Here is a 25,892-nt window from a genome sequence, read left to right as displayed (position 1 = left end):
CAGCCTCTCACCAGGCTGGGCTGTGCCCCAGCTGGCCTGTGTTTGTCCCATGCATGTGTCCTGGCAGTTGTGGGACAGCAGTGTTTTGGCGAGGTGGTACTGGCTGTCTGAGTGTGTGGTAAGAAAGGTTTACAGGACCTGAAGGAGTGCAGCAGAAATGCTGGAACATTGGTGGGGAGGGGAGCTTTGTTCAGTTTCAAGGAGTCCTTTGAGAGAGAGGCTAGAAGGACCTGTGGATAATAAAGCTGTTTTGTCAGTCTGGTTCTGATCAGTGGACTAAAGGTGCTGGGATCAGTCTATGCAGATGTGGTAAGAACAACCTCCATTTGCTCTGTCTGGTGCCTGACTTCTAAAGGAGGGTTTTCTCTTGGACTGGAGAAGGAAGTTCACTTGATGGCCCTTAGTCCCACTCAAAGTGGAGTTGGAGAAGGACTAGCGAAAACTTTTTTTGCTGTGTAACCTAGAAAGTTGTCTAAAACAAGGAAACCTTGAGAAGTTTGGATAGGAGGGCTGCAAGAATGGGATGCCAAAAAAGGAAGGAAAGCAGCAAGTAGATGAGAGATGGGGCAGGGGGTACCTGAAGTCAAACAGGGAGCCAGAGGGCTCCTATTGAGCATGCTGCTTTCCAGAGCATCCTGGCAGATGGTGGAAGCTGTTTGTCCTTTATAGCATTGCATCTGTGGATAGGGGATGTTGCTGAAAATTCCTCTGAGCTACCTTTTCTTCCGAGCCATGGCTGCTGGTTTGCTTGCTTGGGACAAGCTGACGGGTCCTGTCGCCACTTGCTTGAGTGGACTCTGTAAAGGAAAAGGGCACTGCGGGGATTGTGATAAAGACCTTGGAAGGAGGTGGTGGTGGACCTTGACAGCGGAATGCTGCATCTTTGATTTAACTCTCCAGAGAAGTCTTCACTTTGTCAGAGACAAGGTGAATAGTGCTGTGCTTGTGCCAGTGCTCCCTGCTGGAGCCGGGGCTCAGTGGGAGCTGAAATTCACGCGTGGTGTGGGCTGGCGCGGGGATCCTTCCCTCTGCCGGGCGTGTGTGCCCCGCTGCCTTGTGTTTGGAACAGGAGCAAGCAGGGCGAGTTCTCTGTGCGGGTGGATCCCGTGTGTGAAGGCCGGACACCCGCGGGGCAGGCGGAGCGGGGGATGCGGGGAATGCTGGGCCGGGCTGGGCGCGCTGGCGGCTCCGCGCTGATCCTGCTGGCAGTGCCGGCTGCTCGGGCAGTGCCGGCTGCTCGGGCAGTGCCGGCTGCTCGGGCAGTGCCGGCTGCTCGGGCAGTGCCGGCTGCTCGGGCAGTGCCGGCTGCTCGCCACCAGCGAGGATCCAGCACCCCGACATCGTGCGGGCTCAGTGCCGGGGGCTGCTGGCATCGTGCGCCGTGCCGCGGGCGTGCTGGGCTCGGTGTCCGGGAATAGGACGTGCCCCTGCCCGCCGGGCCGGGCCTCACGCGTGGGCGCGGAGCCGCGGCTGCAGGGCGCCGGCGCCCCCGAGCCGTCAGTCCGTCCGTCTGTCCGCCCCCGCCCGCCCGCCGCGGCGCGGCAGCGCCCCCTGCCGGCCCGCTCGGCGCGCCGGAGGTGCGGGCACTCGGGGCCGCCGCGCCGCCCTCCCGGCGGGACCGGCCCGCTCCCCGTGCCTCCGGTGGGCGGCGGGGGAAGCCCGCCCCGCTCCCAGGGGAGCCGCTGCCCGCGGGGAAGGGCCGGCCCCGCCAAGGGTTAATGCCGCCTCACCTCAGCCGCCCCGGCCGCGGCGGGAGGGGGCGGGGGAGGGAGGAGAAGCCGTGCCGTCACTGCGGCGGCTCCCGTTACCTAACCGGTGACATAACGGGCTCCCTCCGCTCCGCTCAGGAAGCGCCTGGGGCCGTCACGGGGCCGGCTCGCAGACCCCGCGGGGCGCTGGTAGGGCCGGCCGGTGTGAGCCCTGCCGGGAGCGCCTGGCTTCCCCCGCCCGCACTGCCGCTCCTCCCGGGGCGCCCTGCCTCCCCGCCCCGAGGGCACCGGGTGCCCCGTCCCAGCGCCGGGCGGCGGCGGGGGAGCGCTCCCTGCGTCCTCCCCGCCAAGTTTCCCGGGCCGGCAGGGGATCGGCGGGGGCCGCCATCCCGGGCCCGGGGATGCGCGGCCGCCTGGCGTGACGGGGACACTGCCGGGGGACCCTGCCGGGGACAGTGGCGAGTCCACGTGCGGCCGGGGGGGCCGGGGCAGCCCATGCGGTGCCCGCAGGCGCTTCCTCTGCCTCCTTGCTCCGCCAGGGAGAAGAAAGTGCAGCGAATCAATCGTTGCTGAAACATTTAAGGAGGCTTGATGGGAGCCTCGTTTCCATGGGAAAATCTGGGGAGTTTTCCAGCAGGGGAAATACTGCGAGTTTTTCATGGGCTTGGAGTGAAATATAGAAGGCATCGGTGGGCGTTTCTTTATTTAGAAACGGGAAAGCAAAGGCAATATTGCCCGAGTTCTTCCTTAAATCTTTAAGGCAAACACCTCTTGCAAAACAGTGCCGATACAAATAAAACCGTCAAGGATTTCTAGAGCGCTTTAACGTAAGAGTCTCCCTAATGCTTTATGGTAATTTATCGAGGGCATTTCTCATGAGACAACTGTTGCCTTCTAAGTTGATTAACTTGGGCGTGTTAACATTATTCATTTCCTCTCCCCCCCCCCCCCCACCCGCCGATGGATAGAAATACTTAATTAAAGCGAACGTAATTAAGAGCGTGGGATGGAAGGGACCTCTGCGGAGCAATAATTACCACATATGCTCATTTTAGCTAAAACTGTATATATATTTTAGGGTCAAGGAATGCATAGCGGTGCTGAGATTCGCTGGGTTTCCCGCCCCGCGCGGTCGCCCCCTGTTTTTATGAATGGCGGGGTGTGCTGGGTTGGAGCCGGGCGGGCAGGGGGCGCTGCCGGGAGCGCTCGGGGCGGGCTCGGGCGCGTCCTGCCCCCGCCCAGGGGCACCCAAACCACGGGACCGCCTCGCTTCCCGTCTAAACAAAACTGCTCTGCTGTGTCCGCTTCCAGTGCAAAGGCTAGAGTGCAAAACTAGAAGATAAGTTTATTGGGTTTTCAACAACTTGAATTTCTGGGGTGTGTTGTTTGTATGACCCATCTCTTTGAGTAGGTTATTTCTCATCATACTTAGGGAACTTCCAAGGACAGTAAAAATTTAAATTCTTCTAGTGCTTCTTCTCTACATCTTTAAGGCTTACCTTTATAGGATCTTGACAGCTGAACAAAGGCTTGCCAGCTGTGGCATCTTTTATCTGTGCTTGTCTTTGCATCTTTTTAACAAAACAGTATCTACTAAATATGATCCTGAAGCCATCTTTGCCTCTAACAAGCCATGAGAAACTATTTCCAGTATATCTGAGGAGCTTCCACTTTTTAACAGAAATAAAGGTGTTATTTAGAGTTAGGGATTGTAAAAGATTAGAGCCATTTGTAGCATAGCATAAACATGCTTTCAAGCTTCTTGTGGATCTTCGTGTATGTGCAGTTGTGCTTGAACCTGCAAAAGGGGACACCCTGAGGGATGTTTTCCTCTCTCCCCAAAAGAACTACTTTAGCAGTTGGTTCCAGTAAGATTGCACACATTCTTCATTCCAAAGTAGCAAGGGAGAAGTATTTGATGATAGTTTGTGTCTTGGATAGCAACAGGCAGCTTAAATGGTCCACTTCACCTTCTTTGGTCCTTGGGAATTGATGGTTTGGGTGATCTGAAATTTTGATGAGAACAGAAGCATAAGATTCTACTAGAAGATCCAATATTGTCTCTAAACAATATGATTTTGGTTCTTGCTTAATGTAAACTACTTTGCTAATTAGCTCAGGTGGCTTCTTATTCTAAACCCTTGCATTTTATTTTCCATTTTAAGTGCTGGAGACTTTCACCTGTAGTGGTCATATTAGTTTCAGTCTGCATTTATCCTAGTCAAGCTGTCCATAGATATAATAAGGATTGTGAGTGTCCTGCAGTCCCACACTTCTGCAGCATCAAGTGAGGAGCAGTGGTCTGGGTGAAACGGGAGTAGCTCTTTCAGCCTGTTATGACACTAATGTTTCTTACTTCTGTGTCTAATGTGACACATATTATGTGGCTGCTGTGCTCTTACACAGTCTCTGTAAAACCATGGGGAACTGGCTATGGAAACTGGTCTGTTCTTCTGGCTTATCATTGCACCTGCTGTGCTGGAGTGAAGCTGATGTACATTTGTACACTTGTTTTCTGCTGTATATACATTGAAGGGTCTGAACTTGTATTCTGCAGTTGTTATCCTCCTGATACTTTCACAAGGCCTTGTAAAATTCCCACTGTGATGATTCCCATCCTACTGTTTAGGGGCATCAGATATGGAAGTCTCTGTGCTTCAACTTCCTTACATTTGAGCAGGTTACACAATTGGGCATGAGTTTTGTTGCCACTTCAGCTGTTTTGCAGAATCCTTATTTTCATACATCTGTGTTCCTGGAGCTAATCCTACCTTCTCAGCCTACAGCTTGTTTTAATGTTGCTTCTAGCCAAAATGAATAAAATATCACTGGGTGTCTTCCTGCTCAATTTCTGTTCTACTTCTGAGCCGTCAGGATCTCAGGGAGAGCTTCTGAATGAAATCTCTCCAAGTCTCACCTCTTTGCAGTTGGATTCCTTTTTCTCAGATAGCCTGGAGATCTTACAGATTCTGCAGACATTGACTTTCCCATGCTTGTGTTGGTGGGGGAGGAAGTGAATACATTGTGTGGGTGGTGGGGAGGCAGGCCTTCACTGCTTCAAACAAGAAGTTTTGTCAAGCTTTGCTACTTCTGTCTTTCTTGTGTGGTGCATGGCCTGATGAGAACTCATGACAAGGGAAGATCTTGGAGCTATCCTTACACAAAATAAATGCTTTAGCTGTGCTCAGAGCCATCTTCATACCTGCTCTCTCACAGCCTGTTAGTGCACTGTGGGAGCTGAGGTGTAAAACTTGGGAATATGATACACATACAGAAATTTCTCCTGAGCCCTAAAAGCTGGCCATGACTGATAAATGGATGGTATGAAATAGGACGTAAGAGCTCTTATATGTCCCCTGCCTGTGTTAATAAGTAAAGGACTCAAACTCTGCAGGGCAGCAAGTTGGGCTCATGGATTTATATAACACATACCTAATATATTTTGTCCATGACCACACATTCAAAACATAAAGGCTTTTTTAGAACTGTTGGATGGTGTTCCCCTCCCATGGGTCCCTGGAGGTAAGAAGTAAAACAAAAGTAGTTTCCTGGGTAGCTCTGGTTTTGGGATTAGCTTTGGGGGTTTTGGGAGGGAGCAGATGGAATTAGAATTTAAAAAGGGTCAGTGCAAAACTTAGCAGTAAGCTTGACTGTGTTACATGGAGGTCCACATGGCTGTTGCAGAGCACAAAGGATCCACATGTCCAAAGGGCTGGAAATCCCTATTCTATTTTAAAAACAATTCTAAAAAGCCCTAGCATTTCAGGAACTCTTCTTGTTTTTTAGAATTTTTAGCTATTGAAACAGTTACTTAGCAGAATTGTGTCTTAACAGTTGTCTGTTAGACACAGGAACTTCTAAAAAAATCTCCAAGAATGGAAACAGCTTGAGGAAGGATTAGATGTATTAGCTTTGTGGGTTTTTCAAAGTCTTCACAAAAATTCAGCAAGGAAGCCAGGCTGCTTCGTATTTCAACAGAAAACCAAGAGGTCAGAAAATCTCTGTACAATGTTGTGTAACTTTCTTGTCATCTACACTGCAGGGCAGGTGTGTTTGCTGACAAATGTATAGATACAGATTTTGTCTTCATATGCAGAATCTGTCTCTTTCTTGGAAGATGAAACTTGAAAAGAGTGACTTGCATGGGTAGTAGGCTGGTGCAGAGAATGGGAAGGTGACAGTGCAGGGATATTGGGTGTCTTGAAACACGTTTTAGTATGGCTTGGGCTCTTAAATTAAAGGTTCTGGGAGAGCCCTTGCAGCTATTGCATCACTTGCTAAAAATAGCAGCTATACTGCATAAGGCAGCCTGTCTGCAGTGTGGATAGTCTTGAGAATTTAGTGCTTCTTGTGAATGATGTTCAGTCATTTTTACTTCTCAGCTAAGCATGTTTTTAATCTAAACGGTGATAGAGAATAAAGCAAAAGGTTTTATTTTCTGTTTTTGAGGGTGGAATGAGTTTCAAAGTAGCATTGTCCACAGTTCTGTCTGCAGCATGATTCTAAAAATACATTTTTAAGCTTACTGAAATTACAGTTTAAATGCACTGATAAATATATTCTTATATTGTATTGTCATGGGTGGGGAAGAAAAATTTGTTTTTTGCAGCATGAGGTATTCTGCTCTTCTTATCAATCACTTAAAATTTAGCAGTTTTTTTTTTTTTTAATGGCAGTTACACAATGCAAGTGAAGTATAATGCTAATCTGAATTCTTACCAAAAAAAACCCAACCTCATAAACCCCAAATCCCTTCTCTTGAAAATAGAATATATATTGTACAGTGCTTTTTTTCCTTCTCTTATTTTGAAATCTTAGTCAAGAATCACCAGCAAAGGAGTGTGTTTGTATTCCAGTGGTGTTGCTGAACCAGACAGGTCTGCAGCACAGCATTTTATTTTTAGACTCTAGGTTGCCATTTTTATCCTGTAAAAAATATTCATCAGCGTCTGGGTGACAGGCCATCAATTTTTTTAAATGTGTCAGACCACATTTTTCCACCTCTCTCTATTTCTCCTTTTATGTCCTGCTATATACATTTCTTCTTTGGGGAGAAAGGGAGAGGGGGAACGAGGGTAGGGATTTTAATTCATGCATTAGATTTTTCAATTCACAGATCTTTAGCGTCACACGGTTCATTCATCTTCTGTGCTCGGCTGCTTACGCAGCTTTGCTTATTGTCTGCAGAGGGTGAACTGCTCTGGTGCAAGCAGCAAAGGCATGGGATGGGCAAAACCAGCCTCCTGCTGGTCTGCTCACCTCAGCTGCCCTTTCTGCTTGCCCAAAATACCTCCACGTGGCAGTGCTGTGGAGAAATGGTTTCATGTATGGTTTTGGGGTGCTGGTCAGGTATAAAATTACTTCCTGGAGAAGCTATTCAAGGTCTCTTTGCAATAAATGTATATGGGCCAGCTGACTTCTAACAATAGAAGATGGGAGATCTCTTCTGGTGTGGAATGCTGAGAATTGTTTAGTGCCTGGAAGGAGGGGCTCGAAGCCACACGGTTTTTGGATGGTGAGGCAGTAACTCACTAAGTGGGAATCTGCAGCACAAATCCCATGGCAGAAGTGCCATATTGCAGTTGCTTTCCAGGATGCTGGACTTCAGAGCCTCCATTAGTGCAGCTGTCCTGTTTATGTGAAGAAAACCTGAGGCTTTCTAAAAGAACTGCTCTTTTCCCTTGAAGAGCCTCTAGGTTGGCAGGGAACTGTTGTCATCAGGGCAGTTGGTACAGCTAATGGCCCCTCCCTTTTTCCCCTGAACCCAAACGTGGGAATCTTTCTGTAGCAGTGACAGGAGCTTGTTTTTGAGTGGTTCTTCAGTGCTTTTGGTGGTGCTGGAGAGGAGTTGTTGCTTGTGGGAGGTGGGAGCCAGGAACAACTTGCTGTTGGAGCAGAGTTAGCTCGTAACCCAAGGGGGCCTCACCTGTGAGGGTGATGGGGTTTCATAGTGGTCTGGCTGCTTACTAAGACTGTGCCTGAATCATGTCATCTCAAATGCTCCAAGGGAAATGAGAGAAACAAGAGAAAAGGGTGAATATACTCTTTTAGTAGCTAAAAGTATAAGCCAACTTTTCCCTGATTAGTTTTATTTATAATTTTAAAAGCTTTTGAAGTCTTTGGCGCGCTGATACCCAAGATGGCTTGTTGTGGCAGGGCCAAGCTTATGACAAGTAATAAAGGTATTCCCAAATGTAAGAGCAATAAGGTTTTTAGGATGGTTGGTTACTGATCCTTTTGGAGTTAGAAGTGGAGATGTAGTGTGCTTAAACTATGTATCCACACATGCTAAACCTGTTTTCAGGGGGAGAAAATAGATAGGATTTTGATCATATTTATAGAGACCTTGTAGGTAGAGATCTTCCTAAGGAAGGTTCTTGGGTACAATTGTGCACCTGTGTGTATGGGAAGATAATATACTGAACTTGTGGTGTGACTTGTAACCTCCTTAAATGTGTGTGATTAAAAAGTTTGTTATCAAAGATAGACTTTATCAGTCATATCAATTATACACTTTATCAACCATATTTCTGCTGCCTGAGATAATACAACACTTTCTCAGGGTTAAAACTTGAGTTTGCTTCTGCACAGCTAAGTAGCTGTCCTGATTTATATAATCCCTTCCTAAATATGAAAAATCTTAATTTTTGCATATCAGAATTTGGAAACCCTAAGGAAGTGGCTTTGTGGAAAGTAAAGTGGTAGGTGGTATTCCAGAAGAAATTAAGTAGCCCATATGTTTGATTTCCTTCATCTGTTTTGACTATGATGAGTTTGAAACCACTATGTAAATAATTGGTTGAAGATTGGAGACTAGACCTAAAATATCATAAAGAGTAATGATATCCAGGTTGAAGGAGTTTTACAGGAAGAAGAGGTGAGGCAGTAGCTGGCTCTCTGCTTTCCTTCTCAGGGGCTGTGCTGCAAGGAGATTTGTTGAACGAGAGCAAGACTGGATGAATGTATGACTCCAAGGCATTCCTTAGCTTTTCAGGAGTTCAGAAGGCTCCATATGGAGGCACCCAGCGGTTCTGGGGAGCTGCTTAGGTCTGGATGGGCTTCTCAGCTGAAAGCTGGCAAGCTGTGTTGTGAGAATATATTCCTGAGAGTCTCCGTAGTCTTTCTGTGCTTCCCAGTTTGTCTATTTTTGGTATATTGTTGATGCAGTGAAATTCTGCTCTGTAACTTACATTTGAAATGAAGATTTTAATTCTGGGAGTAGGGCAGGAACATGGTTTTTCTAATATGTGAAATATGGTTAGTTTGGTATTTGAAATATACTTAATTTTTAAAATGTAATTTGCGATCTGCAAATCTGTAGTCTAAGGGGATTCTGATAGAGGCTTCTGTCAAAGGGTTTTCTAAATATCTAATCTTATAAATTTTGTTATATCTGTTAGATTTACCTGAAAATCCACAACATCAATTTAAAGGACAGAGAGAAAATTAAGCAAAATGACCAGTGTCATTGCTTGCCATGATCAAGAGGTAGTGGATAGTGGAGAAAGCACCAAATCCCAAAGTAGCAGATGAGTTTCAAAAAGGTGATACTGTTCTATGTAGGATGTAGTTCAGCTAGGTGGCTTCTTGTATTACATGCTAAAACTTTACACAGATTAAAAAAAATATTCTAAAATACCTTAATAGCTTTGTCTCATGTGGATTTGTCCAGAATCACCAGCTGTAGTCCCCTAAATTGCAGAGCTGCAAGCTGGAGACAGGAAGAGCATCCTGGAGTGGTATCATTATACTTCTCAAAATCTCCCCTCAGTACCTTTTGCTGACCATTGCCAGAGACCAAGTCTTGGGTTAGCTGGATCTCTGCTCTGAGCTGGAAGATCTGTTCTTGGGATAAAATGGTTATACTGTGAGAAACCCTGTCTACACGGTGTTGGGTTTTTTCCCCTTTGCTTCCAGCACAAATGGTTGGATGTGTGCAAAGGCAAAGGAACAGGTGAATGCTAACACGGGGTTTTTTTCCTAATGACCTGATGTGTTGGATGTGCCAGGCTCATACAGAATGATGCGTTATGCTTGAAATATACCCCAACCTTTATTTAAAAATTTCTTCAAGACTGTGTTTTGTGTAACTACAAATAGTTCAGGTCCTAGTCATGAAGCTGTGAAAGGTCAAACAGTATTTCAAAGGTGCAGAGAAAAGGTTGTATTTAGCTCTGCACCAATTTCATGCCCACGGTCTGATCTTTAAAAAGCCATTACAAGGAGGTGCTTTTTTCATGCCCCAAATGGAGACTGGTGTCCTCACTGTGGATAGGGAGGTGCTTGAGGAAGATCATTTGAGTTATTGCTGGCAGGATAAGGGGTTCAAGAGGGAACCTCTTCCCAGTTCCAGTGCTTCATGGAACTGGAGTCTCTGCTCTGTTAGAACCACTGTGCGTTTGACTTGCATATTGTTTTTGTTTCATATTGCCAGCTTCACCTACTAATGAATAGACACCCTCTGGAAGTCAAATTGTGTGTTGAGATGGTGGGGGAGGAAGGATAATTTCTGATGCCCTCTGACAACTTGAGGAAGTGTAGAACCATGAAGTCCATAGAATGTATCAAAACCAATAAATAAATAAGTTACAGTCAGGCTTATTTTGTTTCCCATTTTCTGTCTGATCCATTAAATGGATAGTAATGAACAGATTCTTGTTGCAAGTTTGTAGCTCTATTTCCGGAGTTAGCTCTGGCTTGAAATCTCACATCTCTTCCAGCAGGTCAGGTTCCTTACCCTTATTCTGCTCATCAGAGTCAGAAATAGGTTTGTTTGTTTGTTTGTTTGTTTTTGTTTTGTTTTGTTTTGTTTTTTTTTTCTTCTTTGAGATATAGTGATTTCCACTTGGTTGCCAACAACTAGTTTATATTGTCTTCCCAATGTTAGCCTGAACTTTTTCTTTTCTGGTGATTACCCTACAGGAGCTTATGAAGAACAAACAAAACCCTTTTAAACTCACCTCCCTAGAACAGCTAACTAAATCATCGTAGCAGCCCTTTTTTAAAAAAATCTATTTTGCAGCTGTTTCCATTTAAATTACTAAATGTATTGTTGTTTCCTATTACTACAGGAAGCACCTCAGTAGTTATATAAGTTGTCTTTATAGTTGCATCAGAAGGACAATTTACAGACAATTTTATATGCAGACACCGGATACACCTTTGATCAGATAGAAAGACCAGATAGCTTTTCTCCATTCCGTACAATGGTCAGCTCACCTCTAAACAAAGTTGTTCTCAAGTGCATATTTTCACATCTCTTGGTAGATCCTCTTCAGGAGCTAGGTTGTCTGTGAAGTTCATAAAGCATTTCCTTCTTTGTGTGGTGGTCAGTAGTAACAGTGCTGAACAGGATTTGTGCTGAGATCAGTCCCTGAGGAGTGTAACTAGTCATTTGCTTTTAACCTGATAAAATTCTGGTTTTGGTCTGAACCATTGCAGCTGCCTCCCCAGGCAGCCCCTGATGATATTCTAAGATTCTTTTGCTTCATAGGTCTGGAGCATTATTCTTGTCTAAACTGATCGTACCTTTTAGAAGTTTGTCACAGTTTGCCTTTTGATTAAAAATGGATCTAGTACTGCATTTTATACCAGTCTCTACTTTTTCTATGCTGAAAATTATCCTGACACCTTGCATAGCTTTGATTTGAAATGAAAATGCCCACAGTTAGCCAGGATCACTTGTTATCCTCTTCTATTTGCAAGTGTTGGTTCTTTGTTGCCATATTGCTAACTGGAATTTATTTTTCTGCCTGCTTACAAATACTTAGTGAAAAAGGAAAAACAAATTCAAATTTCTTCTAGTGACTTCTGATGTATAGTCTTCTTTCAGCATTGCAGGCTCTAAACCGAGAGGCCATTCTTCTGGCTGCTTAGTTTCTTCTCAGAAAAGTGACTTATCTATGTGTGTTTCCAGTGGCGAACACAGTGAAAGCCTTCAGATGGTGCCAGTCCTGAGCTATCTGATCTTTTAAATGTTCATGTTGTATTCACCCCCTCCTAGAGGCAGGAAGAACCAGAAATGGTAATTTGAATGACCTCTATGCATGTGTTTTTTTGGCCTGGTCGTGCTTGCCGTGACAGTCAGCATCTGTCACGTATTTCACAATGATGAACAAACGAGAGGTCGTTTTTGCTGAATATTAATGCTATGCAGTAACTCTTACTGTAGTGTCTTACAGAGCACAAGGCAGCTGTAGCCTTTGCAAATGCTTAACTCAACTTGAACTGGCTTGAGCAGGTGATCTGAACAACTTACTTGCTTACTTGCAGAAAGTTTAATTCCGGGCAATCTTGGTTTTACCTGACATTTTCTGGATCAAAAGGCTTGGAAGCAGCCAGGTGGGGGCTTCTGAACAGGATAACAGAATTTCCCCTCTCCTCCCAGACCTCCCATGTCCATAATGCAGCAGCCCTTGAGTAACAGGAAAAAGAGACCTCACAGCAAGGGCTGGAGTTTGAGGGCATAAAAGACAACCAGCCTGAACTGGGAGAGGTCCCATAGAGGCAATTGGAACTGGCAATTCGTGACTTTCATGAATTCTTCGGTATGCTTTTCTTGTAGGAATTTCTAGATTGCTTCTAGTACTTAAATCTAAAGAATCATCAGAGTGCACTGCCCAAAACCCTTTTTTGCTGTAGTTCTGGGTGAAATGGGAACTTGTCAGTGCTGCGGTATTTATAGAATATTTTTCTACCCACAATCCTAGCTCCTAGACACAAGCTGTTACCAAGTAAGTGTTTGGTTTTGGGAATTGAATCTTTTTCTGTAGCCTGTCTTTTCAAAGCCTGACCATTAGGTGTTAGCTCCTCTGTGCAGAAAAAAACCCTTTATGTGGAAAAGAAAAATAAAAAAAGAATATACAGAACTTCTAGGATTCCAGCTTGGGTACAGATCTTTCTGATGAGGCTTCCTATTTCAGCAGTTAAATTGAGAATAGATGTGAAGTTTGTCTTATTTTTTGCACAGAGTTTTCTGGTTTTATTTAATAAAAATGCGGGGAGTTGCTGCTGTCTTATTAACTTGCAGCCGGCATGCTTATCTTCTTTGTTCTTTGTTAAATATGAGCTGGCATGTGTTAGACTGCGTTAGCGTTCACTCTTTGGGACTTCAGTGGTTTCTAAATTTGGCATTGCTAAGCCGGTGCCCTGTTTGCTTGAATCAATTGGGGCTGCTATTTTTAGCAACAAAAGGGAATTGAAATAGCAATTTTCTTTCCATGTAATGGATCCCCAAGAGGAATACTGATGTAAGCTCTCTGTCATCCTGTATTCTCCCCCTCCCCAAAAGCACTCAGACGAAAGGCAGCTGTCATGGTTTGCGGCTGTATTAATCTTTAATCAATCGAGTGTTTTCTGCATTCAGGTGTTCAGGGAAAAAAAGGGTCACGACTAAGATCTGCCTGGAATAACTAAGCACTCATGCATGGTCTGTGCAGTCAGAATTTGTGGATAACGCAGGGATAGATGGAGCAGCTAAAAATAGTATATGCTTCCAGTGTTTCTCCAGTCTATTTTTGATGCTTGATTTTGATAAGGTTGATTGGAGTCTTACTAAAAATAGCCGTTCCTAGCAAGCTGAGGACAAAAAGTAGAATATTTTTAACCAGCACAGACTGAAGTACTTTTGTTGGCTGGAGATAATCTAGAAGCTTGGTATTGGTCAAATGCCAGTGATTTATATAAATCTGTAATAAATGAAGCACTGCTTGATGCCAAGCAGGGATAGTCTTTTCTCCCCTTGCCAGCTTTTGTTTTCCCCAGGAGCTGTCATATTCTTAATATAGCCTCTGTGTTTCGTAGCAGAAGAATCTCGAGTCTTCAGTTATTTATGGGCTGTACTTTAAACCTATGCTGAGGTTAGTCGTGCTGTGAAGTTTCTCTCAACTGTATTGCTTTAGCAATACACAGAGGGTCCTAGTTTATGTTGATGTATGCTGCAGCTGGATACTGTGCTGTGACAGACCCTCACTTGTATCTGAGTTCAGTCTTGCAGGACAGGGATGGCTCTTCTGTGTGAATGGAGGATGTTGCAGACCAACTAGAACTGCAGTGACCATTTTGACAACAAATTTGAACACTTCTCAGGGGATCAGAGATGTAGCTAAGCCATCCTCCTTGAAATCTGTTAGCTTAGTTTTTTCACAGAAAAGGTGTAGGTATTCCCAAATTGCTGGACCCACATCTGTCTAGGGAGAATAACCTTGCTGGTGGCCTGAGTTCTCCCTCCTAGGTAATGACATGCATGAGTGCATCTGCAGTGCTCTGAAAGATTGCCTAAAAACTCAGGCTTTTCTGAATGAAAACAGGAAAATGGCTGAACCAAAATGAATTTGTAGTTTGAAGAGACTAGTAGAGAACATGCGTAATAGTTGCTGGCTTCATTGTGCAGGTAGTCAGAGCACTGCAAGGAGCTATGTCTGGTGCTGTTTGCTAGAGGCAATATGGATAAAAGTATTCTGTGCTTTATCTCCATTAGGCATCTCAAAAGTTCATTTTGCTGTGGAAAACGTGTGTTTGTATCTGAAGGCAGGCTTGATCTCTTTAAGCTTCTTTTTTTTCACTGTAGTCTAACCTTGAGTTGGGGAGTCACGAATCTATAATCTTGTTTCAGCGTGATTGCTCTGCAGAACTGCAGTAGAATTTTCTATGCTTGCTGTTGCTCCCTCTCCTGTGTCAACACTGGTCCTTGCTCCCGTCGTGAGACAAGATGATTTCTACATGCCTGCCTCATGCTTTACTGCACCGCTCTTTGCTTTTGTTTTAAGATGTCCTGGCTGCATGAGAAGCAAGTAAAAATGTTCTTCTCCCTCCTTGAATACTCACTTTAGTCAGAAAATAGACTGCCCATGGCTGCTGGGTTCTGGTTTTGCCATTTCTGGTTCTGGAATGGTAGTCCCTTTTTTATGAGCAAGGAATACACCTCTATTATACTTCTTGGGAGGTGGTGGATGTTTTTTGATTACCTCTTATTTGGCAAACAGTGGCTGTTACTTCTTATAAGCAGAGAAAACATGCAAGTTCCCCACACTGTTAGTGGTACTTTCTCTCATATTTAGCCATGGGCGGTGGGATTTCGGAAGGATGCAGGTGATATTGGAAACATTTGTGTATTTACCCCTATGTAAAGCTTTTGGAGACGTGTCTATATTTTTATGCCCTAAAGTACCACTGATCATTTTAATCTTCCAGACTAAGGTCACTGTATGGTTCCACAGGCTTGGTCTATGGCTTTTTTAATAACAGGAAAGCTGTTCCCTTTTAGTGCAAGATGGCACATCTCACTGACTGGTGAGGTTTTCTAACTTTGTTTGTCAAAGGTTGATCAGGAAATGTTGCCAATACTTATGAACTACGTCATACCTGTTGTATATGTGACAAAAACATTGAAGCATTAGGAGATAAGTTGGCTAGAGAGTATTAAGGTATAGAGAATTAGTGAGTTGTGTCTGTCAATAACTATTCTAGTAGTAGAGGCTGTGGTGGGTCCCTATGTAGCTGTACCTTAAATTAAAGAGATCACTGCAAGAGGTCAAAGATGTGCAGTTCAACTCCAAGTAGGAGTTGAAAAGTCTGTGGGGGGAGGTGTCGGTTTCTTTTTTATGTCTTCTCTCCTCACAACCACATAGGAAGCAAAATTCTGGCACAGCCATTAGAGCAAAGATGCTATTCTGTCCTGAGGTGAAGATTTTGGTGATTTAGGAAAATGATTACATGATGTATTAAGGATAATACTGTAATAAAAATTTAACTGCTGATGACTCGTATATATACAATGGTAGTTGAAATATCTAAGCCTACATGTGGCATAACCTCCTCCAGCAGTGTGAGCAGATGATGCCCCATACTGCTCTCATTGTTTGGAGACCTTGATACAACATCGGTGGTTTTGTTTTGCACCCTATCACTGCATCCAAAGCATGGGCAGGTTCACACTCATTTATTCTAATGCGTACACTAGGGTCTAGCATGAATAGTGATTTTAGTTTCATCAGCTTTCCAACTTCTTGTCTACTAGTTCACGCAGTGTAGGATTTGGAATATAAGACTATCAATGCAAAACTGAAATGAAAGCCAGAACTAGAGGATGAGACCATATATACATCTGTCACCAGTTATAGCAATGATTATGCCAGTCTTACCCAAAATGTCATTTCCTCGAAGAGCAAGAGGTGTTTCTTTCAGTGTGCTGGACTCACTAGGGCCAGGCTTTGTGGACTCTGACTCAGAACAGGAATTTTTAGACAGGCTTTTTTGGAACTTAAAAAAGATTATGTATATGTCAGCTCTCTAGTTATGCATATACTGGCTTCAAAAAGGGTTCTTGAGATGGGAATCTGTTCCAGGTGAGGATTAATTATTTTGTGAAATTCTGTGTATCCAAAGGTCTGGCCAGTGGGGACTTCCCAGAGTAGAACATCTCCAGCCCAATGCAAGTGCATGTATTGATTTATTAAGAGTGAGCTGCTCTCAGAGTATGTCATGTTACTGGATACCTTCCCTTATTTTTTGTCCCCTGACTTTTAGGGCTGTAAGGGGAAAGACAAAGATGGGTGTTGACTTCTTTATCTAAAATTAGCTAGTGCTGCACTACAGGCTTCCATTCAGGCAAACATTTACTTGGTGGGCTCACACACAAGTTGCCTGGGCACTCTTCTTGCTTCTCTCCTGGAGACAGCAGATGGCTGAAGTGGGAAGCTACTACAGTTAGTCTGACTACTGAGTAAATGTGTATAATCACACTTAGGTGCTGGTGCATTTCTTGTATAGACAATAACTTATTTCTATCCTACTTGCTTTGCCTTCTTTAAGCTCTGCCAACTACAGTAGCTTGTAACTTTTGTGGGAAGGCAGTCTGTAGAAGAAACAGAATTCAAAAGCTTAATCCACACTTGGAGTCAAAATAGCTTGGGCACAACAAGTTGATAGTAGAAATTTAGTTAAACTGACACAGCTTTGGAGTGGTTGAAACTGCAACATTTTTCTCCAGTATGGAAGCTTTGAGATGAATGTAATCAATATGAAAATTGTAAGTGCCTTTCTAATGTACAAGCTTTAGGTAATCCAAAATGTGAAGGAAGATAAGGTGGCTGAATCTTGACTTCTGTGATGTTGGTCCTATCAATTGCCTTTACCCCACCTCTTCTCCCTGCTTTTACAATTTAGGGTCTAAGTTTTGTTTTCTGCTCTGGCAGATTCCTGTCAGGGCAGCCTTTCTGACCCTCCATACTGCTCACTAGGAACCAGTAAATGGTCAGTAACCAGACCTGGCTGGACTGGATGCTACTGGTCTGTGTTAGTGCATGTTTCCCATTGCAGTTCATGGGTGCCAGCCTTGATGGCCTCTCCAACAATGCCCATCTCTAGATGGGAAATCCATTTGCTTTGAATGGGAGGGAACTGAGCCAGGTAGCTTCTCTCAAAGGGCCTTAGGAAGAGAAGTGTGGCCTGAAAAAATGGGGTTTAGGTTAGATGTTGGAAAGCAATCTGTGCACTGTTTGTTCTTCTAGATGGTGTGGCAGCATGGAGCAGAGGACAGTTATCCTTCTCCACATGGAACCACTAATTAAATTATGGGCTCAGTGTCACCTTGTGAGGAGTTCCTTTATTGCTAAGAAAAACTAGCTGCATACTTTATCCTGATGCCTATGCCTTTTCCTCAGCAGAAGCAAAACAGGGATGTATATCAACCAGGAGTCTGTTTCTGTAGGTGATGGCTCAAGCACTTTTTTTCTTTGTGATTTTGTAATTTTTATGTACATCAGATTTATTTAAATTTCTCACATTCTGTTCTGAAGGTACTTTAACCTCTGGACTACAGGTTATTTTATTTTGAAGTAGAGCCTATGAAGGGAAAAAACCCCATCATGTTACTCACACTTCCGTTAGAAATCCCTGATCTTCAGCTTATGTCTCGTGCTCCAGCTGATTCCATTACCATTTACCTAAGCAATGGATTCAATAAATGAGTAAATATCCTTGACTGAAACTACTTGTACTTTACTAAGTCTTTAAAGGGCTACTGGTGCTTTTTGGAGTCCCTGCCTCATGGAGCGTGCATTTTTGGCTGCAGCTGCTAGAAGTGGAATAACTTGCTGTGTCAGAAAACAATATTTAAAAATGCCGAGCTTGTTATCTGGGCACAAAACCATTAAGTCCATGGATTCTGAGGTGGATGGAGAAGAAAAAAATCTAAGTCTTACAGGGAATGGCTCTTCTTTAGATGCCTCACTAACTGTAGTGAAAGAAACGAGTCCCTGAAATTGAATGTTTTCCACATTGGGTCAACTTAGAACTTGTCCAGGTACTATTGTGATCCTTACGGGGAGGTGTCCTGGTCCTGTTTTCACTGTACTCCTGTTTGCTTCATTGTTTTGCTGAAGCAGCAATGACTGTGTGATAATACATAATGTGAATCCCAGGTCAACAAGGCTGGAGCCAAAGCTTGTTAGTCCTTGAACTAAAGGGGTCGTGCTGTCCTGCAGGACTGTGGTGTGTCTGACTGAATGGGTAACAGTATTGGTACAAGTTTGGTTGCAGGAAATGGGCTTCTGGGCATGTATTCTTGATTTCTTCTCTAAAGTCTGATTTTTATTGGTCATTTGGACCCTTGCTTCACCTTTCATTACATGGCTTTGCTTCTGTACCAAAACTGTCACTCACACTTCCATAATGTGGCTGGATAAGAAGTGGCAAAACAGACACTTGGTTCTCTCAAAATTCCCTGGCACTGACAGTGCACCAGCCAGAGCTCTGTTTAGTAGCTGGAGCATCCCATGTGTGCAGTGTGCATATCCTTATCATGCTGGAGCTAGGGCATCTTGCAAATAAACCCTACAGCTAGGGAGGGGATAAACATATATGCATCATCTTCATCTGTGGCCATCTGTGAATTTCATTTAAATCAGGGATATGACTGGATCTTTCCTTCTAGCCTGTTACTGAATTGTTGCTGGACCATTCAAACTCAAATAGGACCCTCGTTAACAGTTTCATCTTTTGTTATTACATCCACTTATTTATAGATAGGCACAGAGACTGTGAAAGGATTGCAGCATTTCCTAGCTGTTTTTACTCAAATAGAAATATTCTGGCTGCAATTTGCATCCCAACTGTTAAAGGGGATCTGCAAGCTGTAACTAATCAAATCATCTGCAAACACATCTCCTTCCGGTGCTCTGAAGGGAAGTTATTGCTGAATCCCAATGCCAGACAACACCTCTCTCTGCTGAGTTTCATTCAGGTAGAAGTTGACCAGAGAGTTAAACCAGCACTCCCAGTTCGCTGTCCTGAAACATCAAACAAGTCCAGTTATTTGGCTGTGGTTACATACAGTGATAAGCATTGGAAGCACAAACCAAGCTGTTCTGATCTGATAAAAGGACAGACAGAAAAAATCCAGTATGTTCTGTGGCTACTTGGACAGTGAGAGCAGAGACAGGTAGATGAGGTTAGACAGGAGAGCTAAAAATGTAAGGATGTCGAGGTGTAGGCATTGGGTTTGGTGAGAAGAAAAAGCTGAGAGAGAAAAGAAGTGGTGCTGAATGTACTTGTGCAATAAGTGGCTGGAACAGCAGTTTCTGTATGGAGGAATTGCTATTTACTGAGATGATCAGCTACTAGTGTGGCGAGAGCCCTGGAATAATCTGTCAAACTAATGGCATGTTGAGTCACTCACAGCTTCTCAGCTTGTGGAAAAGAATCCTAGAAAGACTTGAAGCTTGACACAGATCCAGTCACCCACAGGTGAGAAAGTTTAAGTTGTAGAAGCCCAGCTTGGAACTGATGTCTGGTTCAGTCACTCATACTTGCTGCTGGTCAGCACAATGGTCTCAGGGATCTGAAATCTGCTGGAGGAACACTAACAGAGAGCTGTTGCCCATGGCCTAAAATCTGTTTTTTTTGATGCTTACAGGATTGGAGTTACCTTTTATTTTACTGTATACTTAAAACTAAGTTGGCAGCTGGTTTAATAGTCATAAATCAGATTTTTTTAGGTAAATGGCTTGGAGATCTCTCTTAGTCCACAAAGCCTCTGATGAAGTATATTAGGATAGAGGACTGACTTGAGAAGGGGGGCTGAACCTGATTCTTGAAACACATTAGGCTTCTAACTCCATCTTTCTCTCCTTTCTTATCTATGGAAAGGTTTTAGTGTGAGCTTTTTGAGTGATTTCATAGAAGTGGCACACCTGTTCCAGAGACTTTGATGGGTTTCTGTCTAGAATGAGTACTTTAACAGCCTAGTAATGAACACACCCATTGCTGTTACTTCTGTGAAACAACTAATGTAGATTTGTCTTTGTTGTTGCAGTGGTCACAGGAGCTACTGATGGGATTGGAAAAGCCTATGCAGAAGAGGTAAGAATTCTTACCACTTGGAAGTCTGTCTTGATTCTTGGCAATATGTCAAGCTGTCTCTGTCAAGCTGCATGTGATAGATATCTCCTCACCTTATCTTAACACAGCTGTGGAGAAAGAGGTCTCCTACCTTGCCTCCCTCTAGTAACCAGCCAAAAGTTGTGTCTCTTTTTGTTACCTTCTCTTATTTGTGAATTATACTTTCAGTTCTTTGTCCTTCAGTTCTTATTTTTAACTTTTTTGGTTTTTAAAAGAATTTCAACTTTCTCAGCCCTCAGTATTTCCTTTTGGTACTTTCAGGCACTGACTAAACGGCATTTACAGCTGCCAGCAGTATGTTGAAATTATTTCCTCTAGTTCATGAAGTCTCTGAAGCTGGATTTTACCTTTATCTCTTTTACTGTACTTTTGCTCTTAATGGATATGTGGGCTCCAAATATATTTCATATACTGGAAGGTATTGCTTAAGACAGAAAGTGTCTGTTAGTATAGGGTAATTTAGCCTATAAGCCCAGAGAACATAATGACAAATAGTGCTGACTACAACAATTTATAGCAAAAATAACTTTATACTCAGCATTAGTATCAAAGTGAGCCTGTTTGTGCTCATTTTTGTGTTTTCTGAAACACTAGCGTGATTTTGTGTAAGATCAGCTCTGGGAGATTCCCTTTTCCTTGATGGGTGTTTTGTTTTGCAAAGCCCACAGGGAAAATGGCATTCCTTTTCATGGGTAATCATTGTCCTTCAGATTTCCTGTCATCCTGATGTGCCTGCCCTGCCACCTACACCCCTAGCCCCCAAATTCCTTTCTACTTTGCAGGAAATAGTACCTCATTGTATTGGTTCAGGAAAGGGCACTTGGCTGCAAAAGGAGTTAAGCCTGGTGCCAGCAGCACCTGATCCTGGCATATTGCTCACAGCTCATACATGCCAGGTATCCCAGTTACATGGCACAGAAGAAAATGATGCAACACTTAATTTTAACTGTCGAGAGCAAGTGGAAGGAGGTCACTGTGTCCATAGCAGAGGAGGAAGGAGGAAGTCTTCTAGTGTGGGAAACACCCCCTGAACATCATGGGAGATTAGTTTCAGGGTATATATGCTAAGATGCTGGGTGAATAAAACTACAGCTTGCCTTATTTTCTGTAATGTCTCTAAAAACTAGGCTGCTTATGAGCATGAATTTCTGCTACTTGCTGATTTCTGCATTCAACCCCCCATTGGGAAAGCCATCATGAGTGTGAGATACTGTTGGAAAACCATGTCTATTACAGCTGCCTTGCAGTGGTTGCTATAAACACAGAGCACCCCAAAGAGTACAGATACTCATTCTTGGGCTACAGAATAAAACACACTGTTCATGAATTGTATTTATTATTCTTGCATATGCATTTATTTAGAATAAAACACAAATCCATCCTTTGACAGCTTAGATAGATGAAGAATACTTGATAAAGTCAAGTGTGGATGTAGAGTGAAATGTGGAATAGCTGAAGAGACATCTCAATCGTTAAATTAACTTTAGAGATAACTTCAGAAGGCTGCCAGCAGAGGCTTGATTTTTCTACTAAAAATTCCCTTCTGGCTACTATAAATTCCACTGGCATATGGCTGCTTGGGCCCTGATGGCTGTGATTATAGTCATGCAGACAACTTTGTTTTCCTTGGAGGAATTTGTGAGAATTGTAACTGTGTGTTGAGAATTGCCTCTTTGAAAGTTTGATATCGTCTCACTGGAAGGTGATGGACAAGCTTTATGAGTGAGTGGAGTCTTGGGTTATACTCTGCTCTGTAGATTATTTTCCTTTTCCAAGAAAAGAACTGTTTTTACATTTTCACACTTGCTGTATTAAGACCTTTAATATAATGGTAAGGATATCAGCACTGATATCCTTACCATTGCTAGATTACCCCTTTGTGAAAGATTTCATGTTTTGAGGATATGGTCAGGAGTCAGTATTTGTTGCCCCTCTATCATTATCTTTTGTTTGCTTTGGAAAATCATTAGTATGAATTCAATCTTAGCTGTATTTGTGTGCTAGTGATAAACTAGAAGCTGTGATCCCATTGCATACTCTGCGGTACTCTACTATGCACATCTGTTTAGTATAACATTTTAGAATCTCTTGCTATGTCTACTCTAACAAGAGCTTTAACCTTGCTTTGGTTAACTTGCTTTGGCTATTGATGTCATTGTGTTTCTGTCCTGGAGAGAAAGGGTTTAAACAGCACCTGTGTTTTGTTGCCAGAATGGAAAATGTGGTAGTACTAACATGGCATTTAAGGAAATCAAACACCTCTATTCATCAGCTCCATTAGAATGGTGACCCTTGCTTGCATCAGTCCTTAGGCTACAAGGGTATCTTCCCAACATATGGTACTCTGAGTGAGTTTTTGTGTTAAGTTTTAAGGTCTTGTCATTCAGCCATTTCAGGACTCTAAGGATATTGGCCAAAGGCACAAGTATAATAACAGGCTGTCTACAAAGCAAGTGGGTCTTCCTTGATTCTTATATAAAAGTGTATTTAGGAACTGGGATCTTGGGGATTATTATATCTCTTTGGATGATTGTGGTTCTTTTCAACCAACTAGGTCTCTACCAGTGAAGGCAGAATGCTCATCAAGCACCTTAATTGAACTTGCTCTCAAGTGCTGTATCTTCACCAAGTCTGATGACTTCTCTTAGTGATGTTTGTTCCTAGTTACAGGGTCTTCTGTTGGCCGTTTTACGTGCTCTCTACTTAGAACTCTACTTGCAAGAGGGTTTCCAATTTCAGGTGTTCTTCTCAAAACGCATCCCTTTAGTGTGAATGTATCAGAGGTTTCTCTTAGGCTCGCCCTTGTAGTGGAAATTCTCTAAATGTGGTGAGATTCCACTGACTGGATTTATTGGTATCGCTTTACTTCCTTGGCTTTTGAGACAAGCATAGTTGAATACTTTTCTGTTAAGCCCAGGTACCTGCTGAAGCAGTCTGAGAGCCCAAAGGTCATGACTGCTGAAAGAGACCAAACTGTTCTGTAGGCGGTCTGGAGCTTTGCATCCATGAGGAAGATCTCTGGGTCTTTTTTGCCTTATAGGTCCACAGTTATTTTGGATTCTGAGCAGTTTACTGTCAGATTATCCTAGCAGGTTAGGTAATCAAGGCCTTCACTGCCTTGATCCTGTGGAATGAGAGTGCTATTCCCTTCTTCCTGGTGCCTTCCAAGTCTACTGTGGGCTTCATGTAAAGTGTGTTCCAGTGAGCCAGGTGCTTATCTGGTGGCTGGATGTGTTCATTCCTTTTAGACAGTAATTCTTGTAACACCATGTCATTTCCTTGAGCAAAAGGCTTAAGTTGCCTGTAAGCCTGAACCTGGCAGTTGTTTGCCAGTGATTCCTGTGGTGTCTTTGGTTTCACCACACCTCACTCTATGCTCATGAGATCCAGTATGAGATTTCTACTGCTCAGAGATCACATCTGGGAGTAAAGTACAGAGTTCGCTGATGAGCTCTGCCATACCTCTCTCTGACAGAATCACTACTACTTTGCTTGAAGAGTAGATGCCACGAAACCACTTGAGGTTGTTGCTGTACAATGCTGTGGTGTTTTGAGGTTTGGGGTCTGTATGTTTTGTTGGTTGGTTGGGATTTTTTTGTTGTGGTTTTTTAAAATTCAGTTGAAGACCCATTCTCATCAGCTTCTGAAGACAGTGAAGGAGTTTTATTGGAGCATGACAGCATTCATGTTTTTATATGTAGGTCTTAAGTGTCTGAATGGCAGTGTCGTGTTGAGCTGTGGATAGATATGTTGTTTCTACTTATAGTAGCCACAAACATAATTTTCATTTCAAGTAATTCAGATACGTAACTCTCTTCCTGTAGACACTTTTCAATTGAGTTCTTAGAGCCCATTTTAAACCTGCAGTGGTAGGTCTGGTTTGATGACCAGGGTATGCTCTGGCCATAGCTTAAGTTCCACAGATAGCTTCCCTAAAAGAGTTTCAGAAGTAAATTAATCTTAATACCTATGAGTATCACAAAGTCAGAGTGGAGCTATATACTATAGGGAGGAAGTACTGAGTTGCAACACAGGTGTTCAAGGGGATATCTTAACTTGGGATGTTAAACTTCATTATGGGTAGTTAATGTCTTGCTCTGACTTGCAGAGGTAGTGTTTGTAAAAGTTTTGTAAAATATCTATTTGTTTTCTATTTCATAAGTGTGCCTATCCACCTATGTAAGTTGACTGAGAAGATAATGTGGTGTGAAGGGAATTAAGTAAGAAATAAGATGGAAGTATTTGTCCTGGTTTTCCCCTTTGTGTTTCTATTTAAAATTGTATCTTTTTCAGACTTGCTGGTCATATATGGTTGTGGTATTTGATAAATTTTACAGTTCCTTTGATTAGGATACTAACTTAGAAGTGATTTATGACTATTCTAATATCTCCTGTTTTGTTTTCTTGCAGTTAGCAAGACGTGGAATGAAGGTGGTTTTAATCAGTCGGTCTAAAGAAAAACTGGACCAGGTTTCTACTGAAATAAGTGAGTTAAAACTTCTTCCCTGAACTTTGTGGGCATGCTTATAAATAAATGCAGTTTCACATGAATGTCATACATGCTAATATATACAGTCCTGATTCTGAAAATGGTTTGCTCTTGTGCGCAGTGCAAATGTTACAGATATAAGTGGTAAAGGCCTTGCAGATCAGTTTTAGAGCTGTTCATATTTAACTTCTGAGAACAATAGGGCTTAGTTCTGGAATAAGTACTCCTAAAACTGTTAGTCTTCCATAAGAACAGCTTACAAGGCCAGACTGAAATACCACCTATTCACGTAGTAGTAGCTGCCTAAAATCATAATAAGGCAAGAAACATGCAGTCATTTCTCCATCTGAATATTCCCTCAATTTGAACAAGTTTGATTTCATGGGCTCCAGCCATAAGGGTGGTTTATTTGCAACTAGAAGCTGTTCAAGCATTTTCCTTATGTTACTTGTTGTCTTACTAAGTGTACAAATTTATTGTGGGTGGCTTGTCCCTCCTCCCTCTTTTTTGTTTTGTTTGAATAAACTACTCAAAGATTAGATTAGAGATCTGTAAGATCTTTTGAGGTGATGAGTGTCCATAGTCATAAGAATATATGGAATGAGTTAATGTGTTTAAGAACTTGTATTATGGATTGTTTCTTCAGAAAGTGTGTAGTAAATGTCTGTAATGGAAAAATAAGACGGCAACTTTAGTGTTTCAGTCACAAATGGATGTTTGTATAGGATCAGTTAGGAAAAAGCTTCCTCAAGTCTCATGCTGACAAATGATTTTCCAATCAGAGCAAAGTATAATCTAATCCACAAGAATTCCTCTTCTAATCTATATCTCTTTTATTAAGGCATATTTCACACAAGGTTATTAGTTTATGCAGTGTATGTCAAGATAAAGTGAGAAATGTAACCATGTGAAAAGGTTTTGATAAGCAGGAGTAGGAGTTGTATACTATAAAGCAGGTTTCTCATCATAATGATGTTGGGCAAAGAAACCTTTAAGATGAGACTTCTGTTTTACCCTCCCTTGCCTTGCTTAGGTTTCTAAAATGGTTTGTGTACATAATGCAGATAATGGTAAGAACTGCTCTCTTTCCAAGGTCATAAATGTATATTTTTGGCTTAAGTTTACTAAAAATTTTTGTGAATTTGTTAGTGGAACTGCTTTACTATAAAGCATAATCCCTTAAGTCAGTTGTCAACACACTGTCCTGTACTAACTTGTGAGGGACTGCTGAGTGAAAGTAAGGATGACTGAAAAACTCAAGGACTTCAACTTGCTAAACAGTAGCTGTTGTACTA

The 25,892-nt window shown here is 42.8% G+C and overlaps 1 protein-coding gene across 1 annotated transcript in view; it reads left to right on the top strand.

Annotated features, from left to right (window-relative positions):
• Positions 1–25,892, top strand: part of HSD17B12 (hydroxysteroid 17-beta dehydrogenase 12) — an 82,956-nt gene that overhangs the window by 11,345 nt on the left and 45,719 nt on the right. The window contains 2 exon segments of the mRNA XM_083863247.1: positions 20,023–20,069; positions 24,519–24,594. Coding sequence (XP_083719373.1) covers positions 20,023–20,069; positions 24,519–24,594 — 123 coding nt within the window.

This window comes from Zosterops lateralis, assembly GCF_965231275.1.
Source record: "Zosterops lateralis genome assembly, chromosome: 6".
In the NCBI taxonomy this organism is placed as follows: Eukaryota; Metazoa; Chordata; class Aves; order Passeriformes; family Zosteropidae; genus Zosterops; species Zosterops lateralis.
The sequence above is the reverse complement of the archived record's forward strand: the minus strand, read 5'-3'. Positions and strand labels throughout refer to the sequence as shown.